This window comes from Heloderma suspectum, chromosome 3, assembly GCF_057233095.1.
Source record: "Heloderma suspectum isolate Gila_16-S chromosome 3, 16-S_ref, whole genome shotgun sequence".
NCBI classification, from domain to species: Eukaryota; Metazoa; Chordata; class Lepidosauria; order Squamata; family Helodermatidae; genus Heloderma; species Heloderma suspectum.
The window spans coordinates 291,464,570-291,479,008 of record NC_139460.1 but is presented as its reverse complement, the minus strand read 5'-3'; the positions used below and the strand labels follow the sequence as shown (position 1 = coordinate 291,479,008).

The window sequence follows — 14,439 nt, the reverse complement described above, 5'->3', positions numbered from 1 at the left end:
CACATCAGATAATTTTCTTCTTTTTCATGGGTAGGAAAGGCCATATACGCAAACTGTTCATTGCAATATGTGACAAACATATTGTCTACACATGCTGGAGTAGATAATTATATCAAGCAGCCCAAAGAACAGGAGTGAGCAAGAGGTAAATTGGAATCTACTGGCACATCGCTGGATGATTTGCAGTAGATCAGCAAGGGTTTCTGACTCCCAACTGTTTAAAAATAGCAACAGTGAAAAGGCTTCCTCCCTCCTAAATTAAGCTGTTAGAATCCCTGATCTGTAGTAACTGAGATGTAGATTTGTACTTGTATACACAGGTCACCCCAGTGTATGGCTTGTGTGGTGCCATAATTAGCTACACCCCTGAGCCATCTTTTTGTATCTGGTTCCACCCCCTAGCAACTATTTTGCACCTAGCTCCAGTTGCATTCTAGCAAAAAACAAGTAATCTCGCAATCCTATGGAGAATAATGCTATCAATTCCTGCTAGTCATGATGGCTATATATTATCTCCAGTATCAGGGGCAGTATGCCTCTGTATACCAGTTGCTGGGGAACATGGGTGGGAGGCTGCAGTTGCATTCATGCCTGTTATAGGCTTCCCATAGGCAGCTGGTTGGCCACTGTGGAACAGAATGCTGGACTAGATAGACCTTTGGGCTGATCCAGAATAGTTCTTCTTATGTTCTTATGTCTGCCCATGCCTGCTGTAAACTTTCCAACCAATAATTTCAGATATTTCTTTTCACTAGGGGATGCTAGTGCAAGCAAAAATCCCTTAGGAATCTACTTTCTGTCTGCTAATGTTGGAAAGGATTTTTCAAACGTGTAGAGTGGAGGAACATAGTGCATTTTCCTGCTGCTTTCGCCATCAGTAAAGTTTTTATGATTTTTCAAAATTTTAGGAAACTGTGACTTAGAGTCTGACAATAGTCAAATATTTAACATGATAATTATTTCTTTTTTTAAAGTTAGCACACAAATATCATGTTTGTTTTGAACGTTTTATGACACATGACGTTTGCGAGTCAGTGTATTAGATGAGAGGCATCTCCTGTACAGTTTATATCGCCTAAGTGACGAGCCTTCCTTGACTTCTAATTGCACCTTGTTAATATTTAACCATTTGGTGCCAAGTGGTAACCCGGTACGTAGAGGACAGTACACTGTTTGATTACACATGGGGAACGACACATGCCCTTTTGTCTTGTTGGTACCAGGTACTGACAATTTACCCTCCCCTTTGAATCCCTGACACTGAAGTGGTGCTCCCTTGGAATTGGGGTCAGGAGTCGCAGGCAGTTTTCTTTTGTGTACATAAGCATCTTATTGTGTTCCCTGACTTCTGAAGCTACTTAGCGCACTGTAATTTTAAAGCGGGAGCTCATCCTTGCTTTCTAAATGCATATCCATCACAAATATAGAAATAATGTCAATACAGAACAAGTTATTATATTTTTTCTCACATGAAATATGGCTTTGGAATGCTTGATCTAACATAAGGCTTCTTTTCATAAGCAAGGATATATGAGATGTGCACAGTTGACAATGGATGTTTTGACTTCCATGTGGCTGCCATAAAGTATGAAGGGGTCCCTGGGAGCACAAGTCAGTAGTTCATTGGGACTTAAGAATGCCTAACATTTATTTAGTCTCCCCTTATTACTGCTTGCTTCCAATATGCATAGAGATGTGAAAGCCCAGAGAAAAAATGGGAGGAAAATTCAAATCCCCCCCATTTTTTTTTCCAAGGACAAAAAAAGTATCTGGAAAAAATGTGTTTCCCCCACCCCAGCAACATTTTTCCATTTCCTGCCCCTCATTTGTTTTCCAGGCATTCACATCTCTAGATATACAAAATTAAATTGTATTATAATTATCTGGATGTATACAACAGCCTGAGAATTACCGAACATAATGGAAAAGAGGAGTTAGCGAACACAACCTAATATCCCTTCATAAATACCCCTTGAGTTAGATTATCAATTTGTATAACAACTCAGAGTTATATCCTGAAACAATGGCTTGGTTCACATGTAACAAATAACCACGGTTTGGCATTACATGAGTGAGCCTTGGGCTGAGGCATTCTCCCTTGTCCTTGTCACTCCTCTTCCGTGATCCAATTGGCTCCCTAACTTCCTGGTTCATAGCAAACCATATTTTGGTATTTCATCTGAAATTGACAAAATATAGTTTGCACCCATCCTCTGAACTAGAATTTGAAACCATGATCAGACTATCAAGGTATGAGTGAAAAGCGTGAGTAACTCTTGGGCTGCTTCCTGATAATTATAACTCCATTTAATTTTTCATATTGGAAGTAAGTAGTAATAAGGGGTAACTGAAAAAATAGGCATGCTTACGTCTGAATGAACAGCTGAACTGCACTCTCGGGGAGCTGTTCATACTATGGCAGTCCCATTGATGTCAACCGAAATGCTTCAGTGTGGTAGTTATAATACATGCAAAGTATTCACCATGTTGATTAGCTTTATTTTTAGGGTACAGTATGAACTTCCCATACCTATGACAGGTGGGCAGAAAGTAGATCTCCAGATGTTTTGAACTTCAACTTCTCACCATTCCTGACCATTGGCCATGCTGGCAGGGGCTTCTGGGAGTTGAAGTCCAAAACTTTTGGAGAGCTACCTTCTGCCCACACCTGCCCTGTGATCAGCATCTGAGACCCTCATCTGGGTGCCTCCTCTGAGGGAAGTTTGGAGGATGTAAGCCAGGGAGAAGACCTTTTCAGTGGTGGCCCCCCACTTATATGGCCTAGCAAAACATGCCTGGCACCAACGTTGTCATCTTTTCAGCACCAGTTAAGGCTTTTGATGGCATATGATGGGCTGCTCAGTGCACAAGTCACTGATGTTTTAGTTGTTTTGATGGCATATGATGGGCTGTTGGATGCGTATGTTGAATTGTTTATGGTTGTCAGTGATGTTCTAGTTGTTTTATGGGGTGGCTGTATTTTATGTTTTAATTTTATTGCAAGTTATCTTGAGTTATTTTTGAGAAAGGTGTCTAAGAAATTTTGATGATGCTGATGATGCTGATGATGCTTGGGGAGTCTCCACAACAAACTGGCACATTCTTAACAATGGCTGATAAGAGAAAGTCTTCTCAGAGTGGCTTTACTCATATACCGGTGATGTGACAGTGAATGCTTTTGCATTTATTTTTTTAAAAGATGTTTGTGAGTTAGATCCAGACCATGCTCTACAGCTATTTTAAATTGCCTTAGGTGGTAGCTGTCATCATGTCGTTAGCTGTTTGGATGCAATGTTCAGGTAATTTTTCTCCTTGCCATTGTTAATTGCTCAGAGGATGGGGGGTTTGTGGTGGACAAATTGCTCAGCCAGCATGATTAAAGCAACCTCAATGTAGTGCTTCCATTGTGCATACAGGCCTGTCTTTTTGCAGAATACGAGTTTAATGTATAGCTGATGTGTGCTATAAATGACCAGGAAACAGGAACTGTTCTTCAAGAGCTTATTATTAGTGTGTTTTTTTTGGTACCTGTAGTCATTTCTGTAGACACACACACTTACGCACACACGGCTAGCAGAAAGGATTTCTGCATCCCTTCCATTTTCAAAGATGACTAATGCCAGTTTCTGTTAATATATGTTCTCAGTCATTCAGCACAGTCTTTTAATAGAGGTCAATAAAACAGTCTTGGAATAATGACGACACAAATACCATTGTTAATCTCTCACCACCTTTTACTGAAAGTCCACAACTTAGTGTACAAACATTTTTGAAAACTTGTAGAGATAAGCACAAGTATATATACATCTAGAAGGGGACGGCAGAGGATGAGATAGCTAGATAGCATCACCGATGCAATGAATATGAACTTGAGCACGCTCCGGGAGAGAGTGGAGGACAGGAAGGCCTGGAGTGCTATGGTCCATGGGGTCACGAAGAGTCGGACACGACTGAACGACTGAACAACAACAACATATATACATCAGAGTGGATGAATGGAAGAAGAGAGGCATTAAAACCCAAACTGCTGATCATTAAGCTTCTTCATTCAGCACATGAATTAGTATTTAGCAATACAGTTAAACGTTCCAATGTTCAGAGAGGTTGAATGCTCAGCACTGCAACCTCTGAGGTCACTAAAAGATGAATGTTTAACTGTAAATCAAGTTGGCTCAGTTATATTGCAAGTTAATACTAATGGTTATTTAGCAAATAATTGATACACATGTGAAAAACACGATATTATAAATCAGGGGTGCCTATTTGCTTGTTTAAAAAATGGCTCAAATTGTTGATTGCAATAAGACCCACTGGACTGTGACCCAAGGTGAAGGGTGCTTCGATGCAGGAGTTTTTGTTCAGTTCTTTAGTATACTCCTTCAGCATACCTGCAGGCCAAATTGCTCATCTAGTAACTGGCAGATTGTAGGAATAGCACTAGCATCCGTGCAGATGGCACAGTCCAGATGAAACAAAATATTGCTCAGACTGAAGTGCAGCATGACAATACCTGCTACTTTAGCTCTTAAGTACTGAAGAAGCAATGTGGGAAGCTTCCATAGAGACATACCCTTGTTCTTTCGTTTTTGTAAGTTTCCCATCTAAATGTTTTATCAGGAGTTGGCAAAAACTGGCAAACAAGGCTTCTATGAAGGTCGTGTGGCCAAAGCAATTGTGGACGTTATTCAGAGCAATGGTGGAGTAATGGATTTAGAAGATCTGAAAAGCCATGTCACTGAAGAAGTCGAACCTATAGTTACAGATTACAAGGTATGCCAGAGAGTTCAGCGTTCCAGAACTAATGGAGATTGTGAAGTACCTCTGTGACTTAATTATGTCCACAGTTTAGTGAGTCCTTAATACAGTTCCAGGACTTAAATACAAATTTCAGGGGCTTGTTATGTTTATCTCATGTATTTATTTATTTTTATTTTCATTTATAGCCTATAATTCTAGCCGTTAAAAATCGACTCAAAGAAGTTTGTAAAAAATAAAATCACTTTGAACCATAAAAATTACAATGAAATTAATATTCAGAAACATCCTAAAATTAGGATAGCCACTTACACATCACCAAAAAAGAGGACATTGATTTGCATAACATTTGCACATGCAAATTTATGTCTAGATACAAATTTAGAAACAATAACTTTAATTTAAACAGAAATTCAAGACATCTCAGCATAGTGGTGAAGACCAAGTAGGTGACTTTTGTGCCTGCTTGGTCTGCTGCCCAGGTATTAACTGTTAATGGGCAACTTCAAGGCATCCGATCTCCATTCTGGTGGTTCTTTGACTTTAAACCACACTTGGATTGGAACCTCTTTAAACAGAGGACACGTTCAAATAGAGGACTGCCCTCTGACAGCTCTTCGGATAGAGGACTGTGCTCTGTAAAGTAGGACACCTGACTACCCTCATACACATCTTCAAAAGCCCATATTTTACCCATAGCTGGAGCAGCATGACCAAAAATGTTTCTGTTCCATTCCCCAGAATATCTGAAAGTACCTTTTAACATTATAGCTTTGAGTGTTCATTAAGATAATGAAGCATAAACTAGATGCATATAGGTAAGATCAGGCGTCTCTTCAAGCACAGTGTTGAACGGGGAACCAAAATAAGAAATGGAAGAATCAGAAGCTTATTTGCATGGCACTTACTTTCATGCCCTGTGTCCCACTCCCACAGAATTTTCCATTAATGGGCATGCCTTATTATTCAATGTGTTTCTCTTTATGCTTCATAGTAGTACTTTCCAGTCACACAGCCAAGGTTGTAAAAAGAAAAGAAAAAAGGTCATTCTTGGGATTTCCCCATCCCTTTGTTCTGTAACATCTGTTCTTCTCTTCTGTAATTTTTTTCTCTTTTGTACTGCAGTAAAATTGTATAGCAAATGTTTACCTTCCTCCCTGGCCCACCTACTCCATGAATACAGACTCTGCAAATTAAACTCAGCTTTGATTGTTTCCCCTGAAAATAATGGGAAAAAGTAGACTGTTGAATGCGTACATTTCGAGGGATTTCACACACAGATGAAGTTAACAGAACTTTACATGAGAGGTGTGCTAAAACACAATTTTATCTCTCTAAAATATTGACTCATAACCTAAATACACTCTGGTATTATTACCCTCTTAAAGTGGACTCAGACAAATTCAGTTTAAACCCAGTATAATATAGCAGCATGCCATGTAAATCCCACCCCCGCCCTCCCTTTCCACATTCTAGTCAGCATATTATATACATACATTGGGGACTCACTGACTAACTCACAGGAGAACTGAAATGTATGGTACTTCTCAATGAGCTAGAGCCCTGAAATATGGTACATACTTGGTCCAAAGCACCCCAATTACTAGAAGAAAAACTGAAGTCTGGACATTTTTACATTTCCCCCTCAAATCAGGGGACTCAAAGGAGACAAATGCACATCACACTGGAGCCATGTATAACACACAGACAAACCTTTCTCTTTCCTCTTGGGAGAGAGCAATTTGCATTGGAGAGAGACTGGGATGCAGTGGACAACTTGAATTGGAAAAAGATAAAGGGAGGAAGCCAGTGCTTAACCTTTCCTTTGGCAATCACTTTCCTCCCCTAAAACGTTCCTCCCCAGCTGCTTGATTTGGGGGAGAGGAGAATATTAGTAGCAGCAAGGAAGAGGTATTTATGCTTGCAGAATACAGGCTTAATTTATCATGGGTTAAGCATGGGTTGTAGTAGCAGGTCGTGGTTCAGGGATGTGGATCTTTTAGCCCAAGAGATGATTTCAGTTTTGGAGGAACTTTTGGGGGGCACACTGCAGTGGTGGTCGGGGGGCTAAAGGCAAAAGGGGCGAGGCCAAGAATTCAAAAAATGCCAGCATATTTTAGCTTAAAGATCTTACTACCTTAGGAGAGGGATTTCAGCCTTTTAGAATGTGAAAAGAACCATGCAAAATCTGGAAAACCACCAAATGATTAGTGGTCAGGAACCCCAAGAGGGCTGGATTTGGCCTGTGGGCTTGAGGTTCCCCATACCGTTTTAGCTGATACAGCAAAGCCTTCAAGCAAACTTATCAGCTGTCAGAGTTGAACAGATTTTGCCCAACCTTTCTGAATGAAGCCGTGCCCAGTGGCACCCCTAGGCATGGCTCCTCCATAGTGCACCCCTATAGCCCCCTGAGGGAGGGGTCTGTCCCTTCCATTCTCCTGAGGGGACAATGCACCACAGGTGGGAGGAGGGGCAGGCATATAACTTTCCCTCTGCCAACTCATCTCTCCTGACTTCAAACTGTATGGACTACAAAGCTATGTGCTAGCTAGGGAATTCTGCCTCATTGGCGAAGATGTTACTGAATCAACCATATGGCCACATTTAAATTAATTAACATTAATTACTGCATTTTAAAATTAACCATTAATTGCACACCTCTGGGGTCCCCTTAGCATGCATGTCAAATTTCATGTGTCTAGGTTTCGTGATTTGACGCTATGGCACGAATAGACAGAAACACATCATCTTTGGTTATTATAGGTATAAAGACACTCTGTCCTCACTGACCAGTGCTGGGTGCTGGTATTAAAATGGTTAAGTTACTTCCCATGATGTAGAGCCCTGACATTTGATATATATGTTGTCCAATACTGCCCAGTTGTCTGAAAATGGAACAAAAACATTTGTACATCTGTCCCCCTCCAGATGGAGGATTCAAAGTGTACTGAAAAAAATGATTAAGCTGCTGCCCGCACTAGTTAGGAAGCTGAATTTTAAAACTCTGTGATTACTAGAACAATCTGAAAATGGGATATTTTATAACACCTAATAGTTAAAATAGGCTCATATCCTAAAATGGGGCAGTACTTCAGCACAGAACAAGCAAAACCACATATTTGTTTCCTCTTTACATACTTGAATCAATCTCGATAGGGCAGGTGGGATTCCAGTAGATACCAGGAATGTGTACCTACACAGGTAGATTGCTAATATGTACCTATGTTTTCTGGAGCAAAGAGTTCTGTTAGGCCTGGGAGTTTGTGCTACTGGAAAAGGAATATAGCAAATCATAATCTTTACTCATAAAATCTACTCTTATGAAAACAGCAACTCTTGAAGCTAGAACACATCATTTTGTTGTTATATTTTATGTAGCTCACATAGGTGTTTTGTGAATTGAATTCTACTGGAATTAGAAATATATTTTGCAATTTAGTTTCTTTATATTTCCTGATTTTATTTTATTTTCAGTTATGTATATGCCTATTCAGAAGTAAGATTCACTGGGTCCAGTGAGTCTTACTCCCAGAAACTATGTATAGAATTCTAGCCTAAAGCTTCTGTGAAACTCCAGAGCTGGTGCTTAACTTATTAAAGCAGGGGTGGAGAATGTGTGGCCCTTAAGATGTTGTTGCACCGCAGGTCCCATCGTGCCTAACCATTGCTTATGCTGATTAGAGATGGTGGGAGTTACAGTCCAACAACATTTGGAGGGCCATGTGTTCTCCAGCCCTGTATTAAAGCCTCCAACTATTTGTCATTTCATACAAAGAACAGGTGAGTGATCATCTCGAAAGCTAACTGAATCAAATAAGGGAGGTCTACATGGACACAAATCAATGGAATGGTAGAATTTTTGGAATCCCTTTCTATCTAGATTTAAAGCAGGGCTGGCCCTGCCATTAGGTAGAGTGAGGCAGTTGCCTCAGGCGGCAGATTCTGGAAGGTGGCCCCAAGGTGTTAGAGGGGAGAGCTGTGGGCCACATGGCCTGCCTTGCTAGTCTGCGGTCTTCAGGTATAGTGGATGATGGTGTCCCATTGCCAGTATTGATGAAAGATTCAACTACCAGCCCAATCTGCATTTATACATGGAATAGGAGGGGCTCCGTCTTGTCCTTTGCCTCAGGCAGCAGAATGTTTTGGGCTGGGCCTCATTTAAATAAAAGAATTTGGAGTTAAAATTCAGTATTTACATAGCCCATTTCAAGTGTTCAGTGTTCTTTTCATTACATAAGTAAAGTGATGGCAGTTTCTCCATGTTTTGGCACCTCTGTAAATCTGATTATTCAGCTTTCATTTATGAGTGTCAGATCATCTAGGAGCAGATCTGAGAGTGAGAACTGCGTGGGTCACCCAGTGAGGTCTGAGGAACCATGACGCCAGAGTTCTCACATAAGAAAAGGAGATGCTTAGACACCCAATTATTAGCAAAGGTGTGTCATGTTTTGCAGTCATGCCTTTCCAATACTGCTAAGAATAGTACCTTTCTAAACTCAGACCTAGTAATAAACCCATTAGTCATGTTGGGAGCACACATACACGATGAATAATGTGTTTAAACAGAGAAGCAAACGCTTGTAAGGTAAACATAAATGTGTTATTTATAAGTTAATAGCTGTATCTTGACCCAAACCCTTTCTTTTAACATTCATTGCTGTTGTTGTTTTCATTCCAGTAAAATGTTTCTAAAATGCATCTTTCTAGAAGATATACTGTTGCTTGTTGTCAACACCAGGAGTCCCCATAGTTTATATGGGGTGTCCCAAAATTATTTTTTAGATTTAAGAGTTCAATCTCGATGAGGTGGTCATTATTAGAAAATATTTATTTGACCAAGATGCAGAAATTAATTATTCTGTTACAAGAATTTAAATACATATTGCATTGAACCGATGCATATTTTGATGATGATCCTTGCAAATTAACAATGCCTATTTAGGTGATGTTGCTTGCTTCTGAGTAACCCATGTGCTACTTGGTTTTGATCCAGTGATATAAGAAAGACTTTCATATAGGAAATGATCAACGCCTTGAGAAACTTTTCAGTTTTCTTTATTGTATCTTTTGATGTTCAGTGTACAGTGACAGTTATTGCTTTTTCAGGGTCTGAATATTTGGGAAATCCCTCCTAATGGTCAAGGAATCACAACTCTGTTAGCCCTGAATATTTTAGAAAATTTCAACGTGAAAGGTATGAGCAGATTTGGAATCCTATATGCCTGTCACTTGCAAAGAGTAAACACGGATGGAGAAGAAAAATGCCAACTGTTTTAGCTTAAGCAGAAAAAAAAAATCTAAGCCAAGTTTGAGTGAAAAAGAGCTTCTGTTAGTCACTGGATTAGTTTTTTAAAAACACTGCATATTATGTTCCTTAAATGTAAAATAAATCTTAGGACAGCTTCAGCGCTTAGGGCAGCAGCAACAGTGGTAGTTGTGAAGCATCTGTGATTGCTGTTCACTCTGCAACACCGTTCTGTTTGATGAATCTTTTAGGCTGTGATTCTATATCCACTTAAGCCCCATTGAAGTCAGTGAGACTTTTTTTCTGAGTAGACATGTATAAGATTGCTGTTAGTGAGTTTATTTATTTATTTGACATATTTATAAATCTCCCCTCCAGCCACTGGGATAAAGTGGATTGACAAAACTCTATAATATCTGTCAGTCGAATGTTATTGTTGATAGCCAATGGCCATTACATATAAATAGCAAAACAACATATAGATATAGATATAGAAAAGACAATTAATCCAGAACGAAGTTAGCATAAATGGTCAGAAATGCAAATAATCAAAGATTAAAATTATAACATTCCCTAATCATTTAAACTGAAAAATCCATTTTGCAGCCAACACTGTCTTGGGTCAAAAAAATAGTCTCTAATTTTCTTGCTGGTAGTGCATATAAACCTACCCTATAGGTAACAAACATGGATGTCTCTGATCATAAGATCCAGAATGTAGTTTTTGCTGAAGATGTCAAAATGGACTTCAAATATATGAAGAAGCTGACCTTTCTCTCCCAGTAATGCCCTGCCATCTCAAGAATCTTTTACTATTTTTGTTGCTTTTTCTTTGAAGGATGCATGTCTCCATCATCTGGTATGTCTGATATACAGTATAGGTTGTCCTGTGTGTGCATATCAGCTGTCCAGAATTTTCTTTTTTTGGCATGACCACAATCTATGCAACTAATTCTTATGGTCCAACTGGAATTCTAGAACAATTATGATTGCTTAAGATGCTATTTGTGAAATTGGGTAGCGCAGTCTTAGCATGTCTACCACCACTAGTAGAGGTCCACTAAGCTTACCAAAGGGTAGCCCCCCAACTGCCCTTTTCTAGTGGATGCCTGCTAGCCTGAAGCATTGGCTGCAGGAAGAGTCCCAGTGGCTTTGAAGGTGGAAGAAGGAGATGACCTTTCTCCCTCTGCCTCACCCCATCCAACTATTGTAATTTCTCACAGGCCCCTATGTATAGAACATAAAATTTGAATGAAATGAATGCATTTATTATTATGTTTTAATGTTCTTTAACAGTAGGTATAGACCCTTGTACTTCTATGGGTGATAATGGTTATTTTTAATGTGATGCAATACTTGTGTTGGTTTACTTTTTGTAGAAATGGCTCATAATACTGCTCAGTACTTACACGTTCTAATTGAAGCCATCAAAATCAGTTTTGCCGACACTTTGTGGTTCTGTACAGATCCAGAAAAAACATCAGTACCTACAACAGAGCTCCTTTCAAAATCTTATGCCAGAGATCGTTCAAAGCTAATTGATTTACAGAGGTAAGGTCTCTCCTTATGTGCTTCTATGAACCAGCAGGATAAGTAACATTCTTCTAATCCTGAAATATCAAGCAATACTGTTTTGTTAATATTATTGGCATTAACTTTCTTTTAAAATGGTCTCGCTAGTCTTTTGACGTTTACACAAATTATAGTCTTATTTTATTTGCTATGGCCAGGATCCAAAGAGCTACTTCGGGTGCTTGGGCATATCCAGCGGAATTATTGACTTATTTTTTTGAGCTATGCAACTATGAAAGTCCTTGCTTTCAAAAGTGGCTTTGTTGTGGAATGGGAAGAGCCTGCTGTTTGGGGAACCCAAGCGCAAACCCTCGTAGGCGTGCAGAACAAGTTGTGCAATCCTTTGGATCCCAGCCTTTGAACTCATTTCTACATTGTGATGTATTACTTAGTACAAAGAGTCATTGAGTTTAGGTAGTTTCCATATTGTATTTACATTGTTCTACTAAAAGATAAATTATTATAGGAAAGCCTGCTGAAAATTGCAGAATATTTGTGGGGTTTTATTTATGTATGTATTTATTTTTGAGGAGGTAAGTGTGTGGGGGGAAATGAAGGGCAGAAATGCTTCTGATTTATGTATTTATTTCATTTCTATACCACCCAATAGCTATTAAAACCACAAAGTATAACATAAAACAATATAAAATATGAAAGCTTAAAACTACAATATAACAGTACAACCAGAATAAAACCTAGCAGCAATGCAGAGATTTCAAAAACAGATTTAAAACAGCAGAGCTAAAAGACTAGGAAGCTAAAATGCCAAAATGCTGGGAAAACAAAGAAGTCTTCACCTGGCGCTGAGAGTAGTACAACATAGGTGCCCGGTGAACCTCTCTAGGGAGCATATTCCACAGCCGGGAATTCTGCCACAGCAGAAAAGGCCCTCTTCCTGGTAGCAACCCACCTCACTTCCTTTGGCAGGGGCTCCTGGAGAAGGACCCCTGAAGATGATCTTAGGCAGGCACATATGCGAGGAGGCGATCCTTCAGATAATCTGGCCCCAAGCTGTTTAGGGCTTTGAATGTTAATACCAGCACTTTGAATTGGGCCTAGACATGGACTGGCAGCCAGTGCAGCTGGAAAAGTACTTGTGTAATGTGATCTCATTGGCCAGTCCCCATTTTGTTTGTTTGTTTGTTTGTTTATTAAATTTATTCATCACCCATCTGGCTGGTCACCCAGCCACTCTGGGCGATGTACAAGCATATAATAAAACTGAACAACCACATTTTTAATGCACGGCAGAAGCTCATTAAAGAGAGGGCATGGCGGAGTTCCCTAGGGAGGGAGTTCCACAGAGTGGAAGCCACCATAGAAAAGGCCCTCTCCCTCGTCCCCACCAGTCTAGCTGTCCTGGCTGATGGGACAGAGAGAAGGCCATCCAAGGCTGATCTTGTTAAGCAGCCTGTCTGGTGTTGCTGGAGGCACTCCTTAAGATAGGCTGGACCAGAACCATATAGGGTTTTAAAGGTCAAAACCAACACCTTGAATTTTGGCCTGGAAAACAACTGGTAACCAGTGCAACTCCTTCAGCACTGGAGTGATGTGATCTCGCCGGCAGCTGCCTTTAATCAGGCGAGCCGCCGCATTCTGTACCAGCTGCAGCTTCCGAACCATCTTCAAGGGTAACCCCACGTAGAGCGCATTACAGTAGTCTAAACGAGAGGAGACCAGGGTATGTACTACCTATGGGAGCAGATGGTCAGGAAGGAAGGGGTGCAGCCGCCGTATCAGATGGAATTGATACAGGGCTATCCGGCTCACAGCTGACACCTGAGCCTCCATGGACAGCTGGGAGTCCAAAATGACCCCCAGGCTGCAGACCTGGTCTTTCAAGGGTAGCCGTACCCCATTCAACACCAGGTCAACATCCCCCAGCCTCCTCTTATCTCCCACCAAAAGTACCTCAGTCTTGTCAGGGTTCAGCTTCAGCTTATTCCTCCCCATCCAGCCACTCACCATCTCCAGACATTTGGACAGGGATTCTACGGCCAACCTTGGTGAAGATTTGAATGAGAGGTAGAGCTGCGTGTCATCCACATATTGATGACACCGCACCCCAAACCTCCTGATGATAGCCCCCAGTGGCTTCACATAGATGTTAAATAGCATCGGGGAGAGGATGGAACCCTGTGGCACCCCACAAGTGAGCGGCCACGGGTCCGAAACCTCCTCTCCCAGTGATACCCTCTGGTACCTGCCGGAGAGGAAGGACCGGAACCACCACAATATGGTGGTTATTTTGGGGTCATTTTGGACTCTCCAATGCCCAACCCCTCCAGGCGGTCCAGGAGGATACTGTGGTCAGCAGTATCAAAAGCCACTGAGAGGTCGAGGAGAACAAAGAAGGAGCATTCACCCCTATCCAGAGCCCTCCTCATATCATCCACCAAGGCGACGAAGGCCATTTCTGTCACATGCCCAAGCGTGAAGCCCGACTGAAATGGGTCTAGATAATCGGTTTCTTCCAAGTGTGCCTTCAACTGCATCGCCACCACCCACTCAATCACCTTGCCCCAAAATGGTAGATTCGAGATTGGGCAAAAGTTGTTCAGAACTTGGGGATCCAAGGAGGGCTTCTTTAAGAGCGGTCTTATCACTGCCTCCTTGAGGGCTGATGGCATCACTCCCTCTGCAAGGGAGGCGTTCACCACTGCCCTGATCCACTCACCCAGTCACTCTCTGCAGCCCATAATGAGCCAAGATGGGCAAGGATCAAGTAAGCAGGTGGTCGGCCTTACAGATGAAAGCACCTTGTCCATTTCATCAGGAGGAAGAAGCTGGAACCGATCCCACAAAACCAGTTTGCCACAGGCCGCCTCTTGCTCACTAACTGTATCCACAGTGCACCGAGTAACACA

At 41.1% G+C, this 14,439-nt stretch overlaps 1 protein-coding gene across 6 annotated transcripts in view; it reads left to right on the top strand.

The window, feature by feature from the left end:
* The window catches only part of LOC146351415 (uncharacterized), a 54,397-nt gene that overhangs the window by 24,684 nt on the left and 15,274 nt on the right, over nucleotides 1-14,439 (top strand). For 3 of the 6 annotated variants that reach the window (XM_084847260.1, XM_084847261.1, XM_084847262.1), the window contains 3 exons: nucleotides 4,618-4,770; nucleotides 9,862-9,949; nucleotides 11,380-11,551. In XM_084847260.1, the coding sequence (XP_084703386.1) occupies nucleotides 4,618-4,770; nucleotides 9,862-9,949; nucleotides 11,380-11,551 (413 nt within the window). The remainder of the gene's footprint in view (nucleotides 1-4,617; nucleotides 4,771-9,861; nucleotides 9,950-11,379; nucleotides 11,552-14,439) is intronic. The other 3 variants (XM_084847263.1, XM_084847264.1, XM_084847266.1) reach the window with 2 other exon arrangements.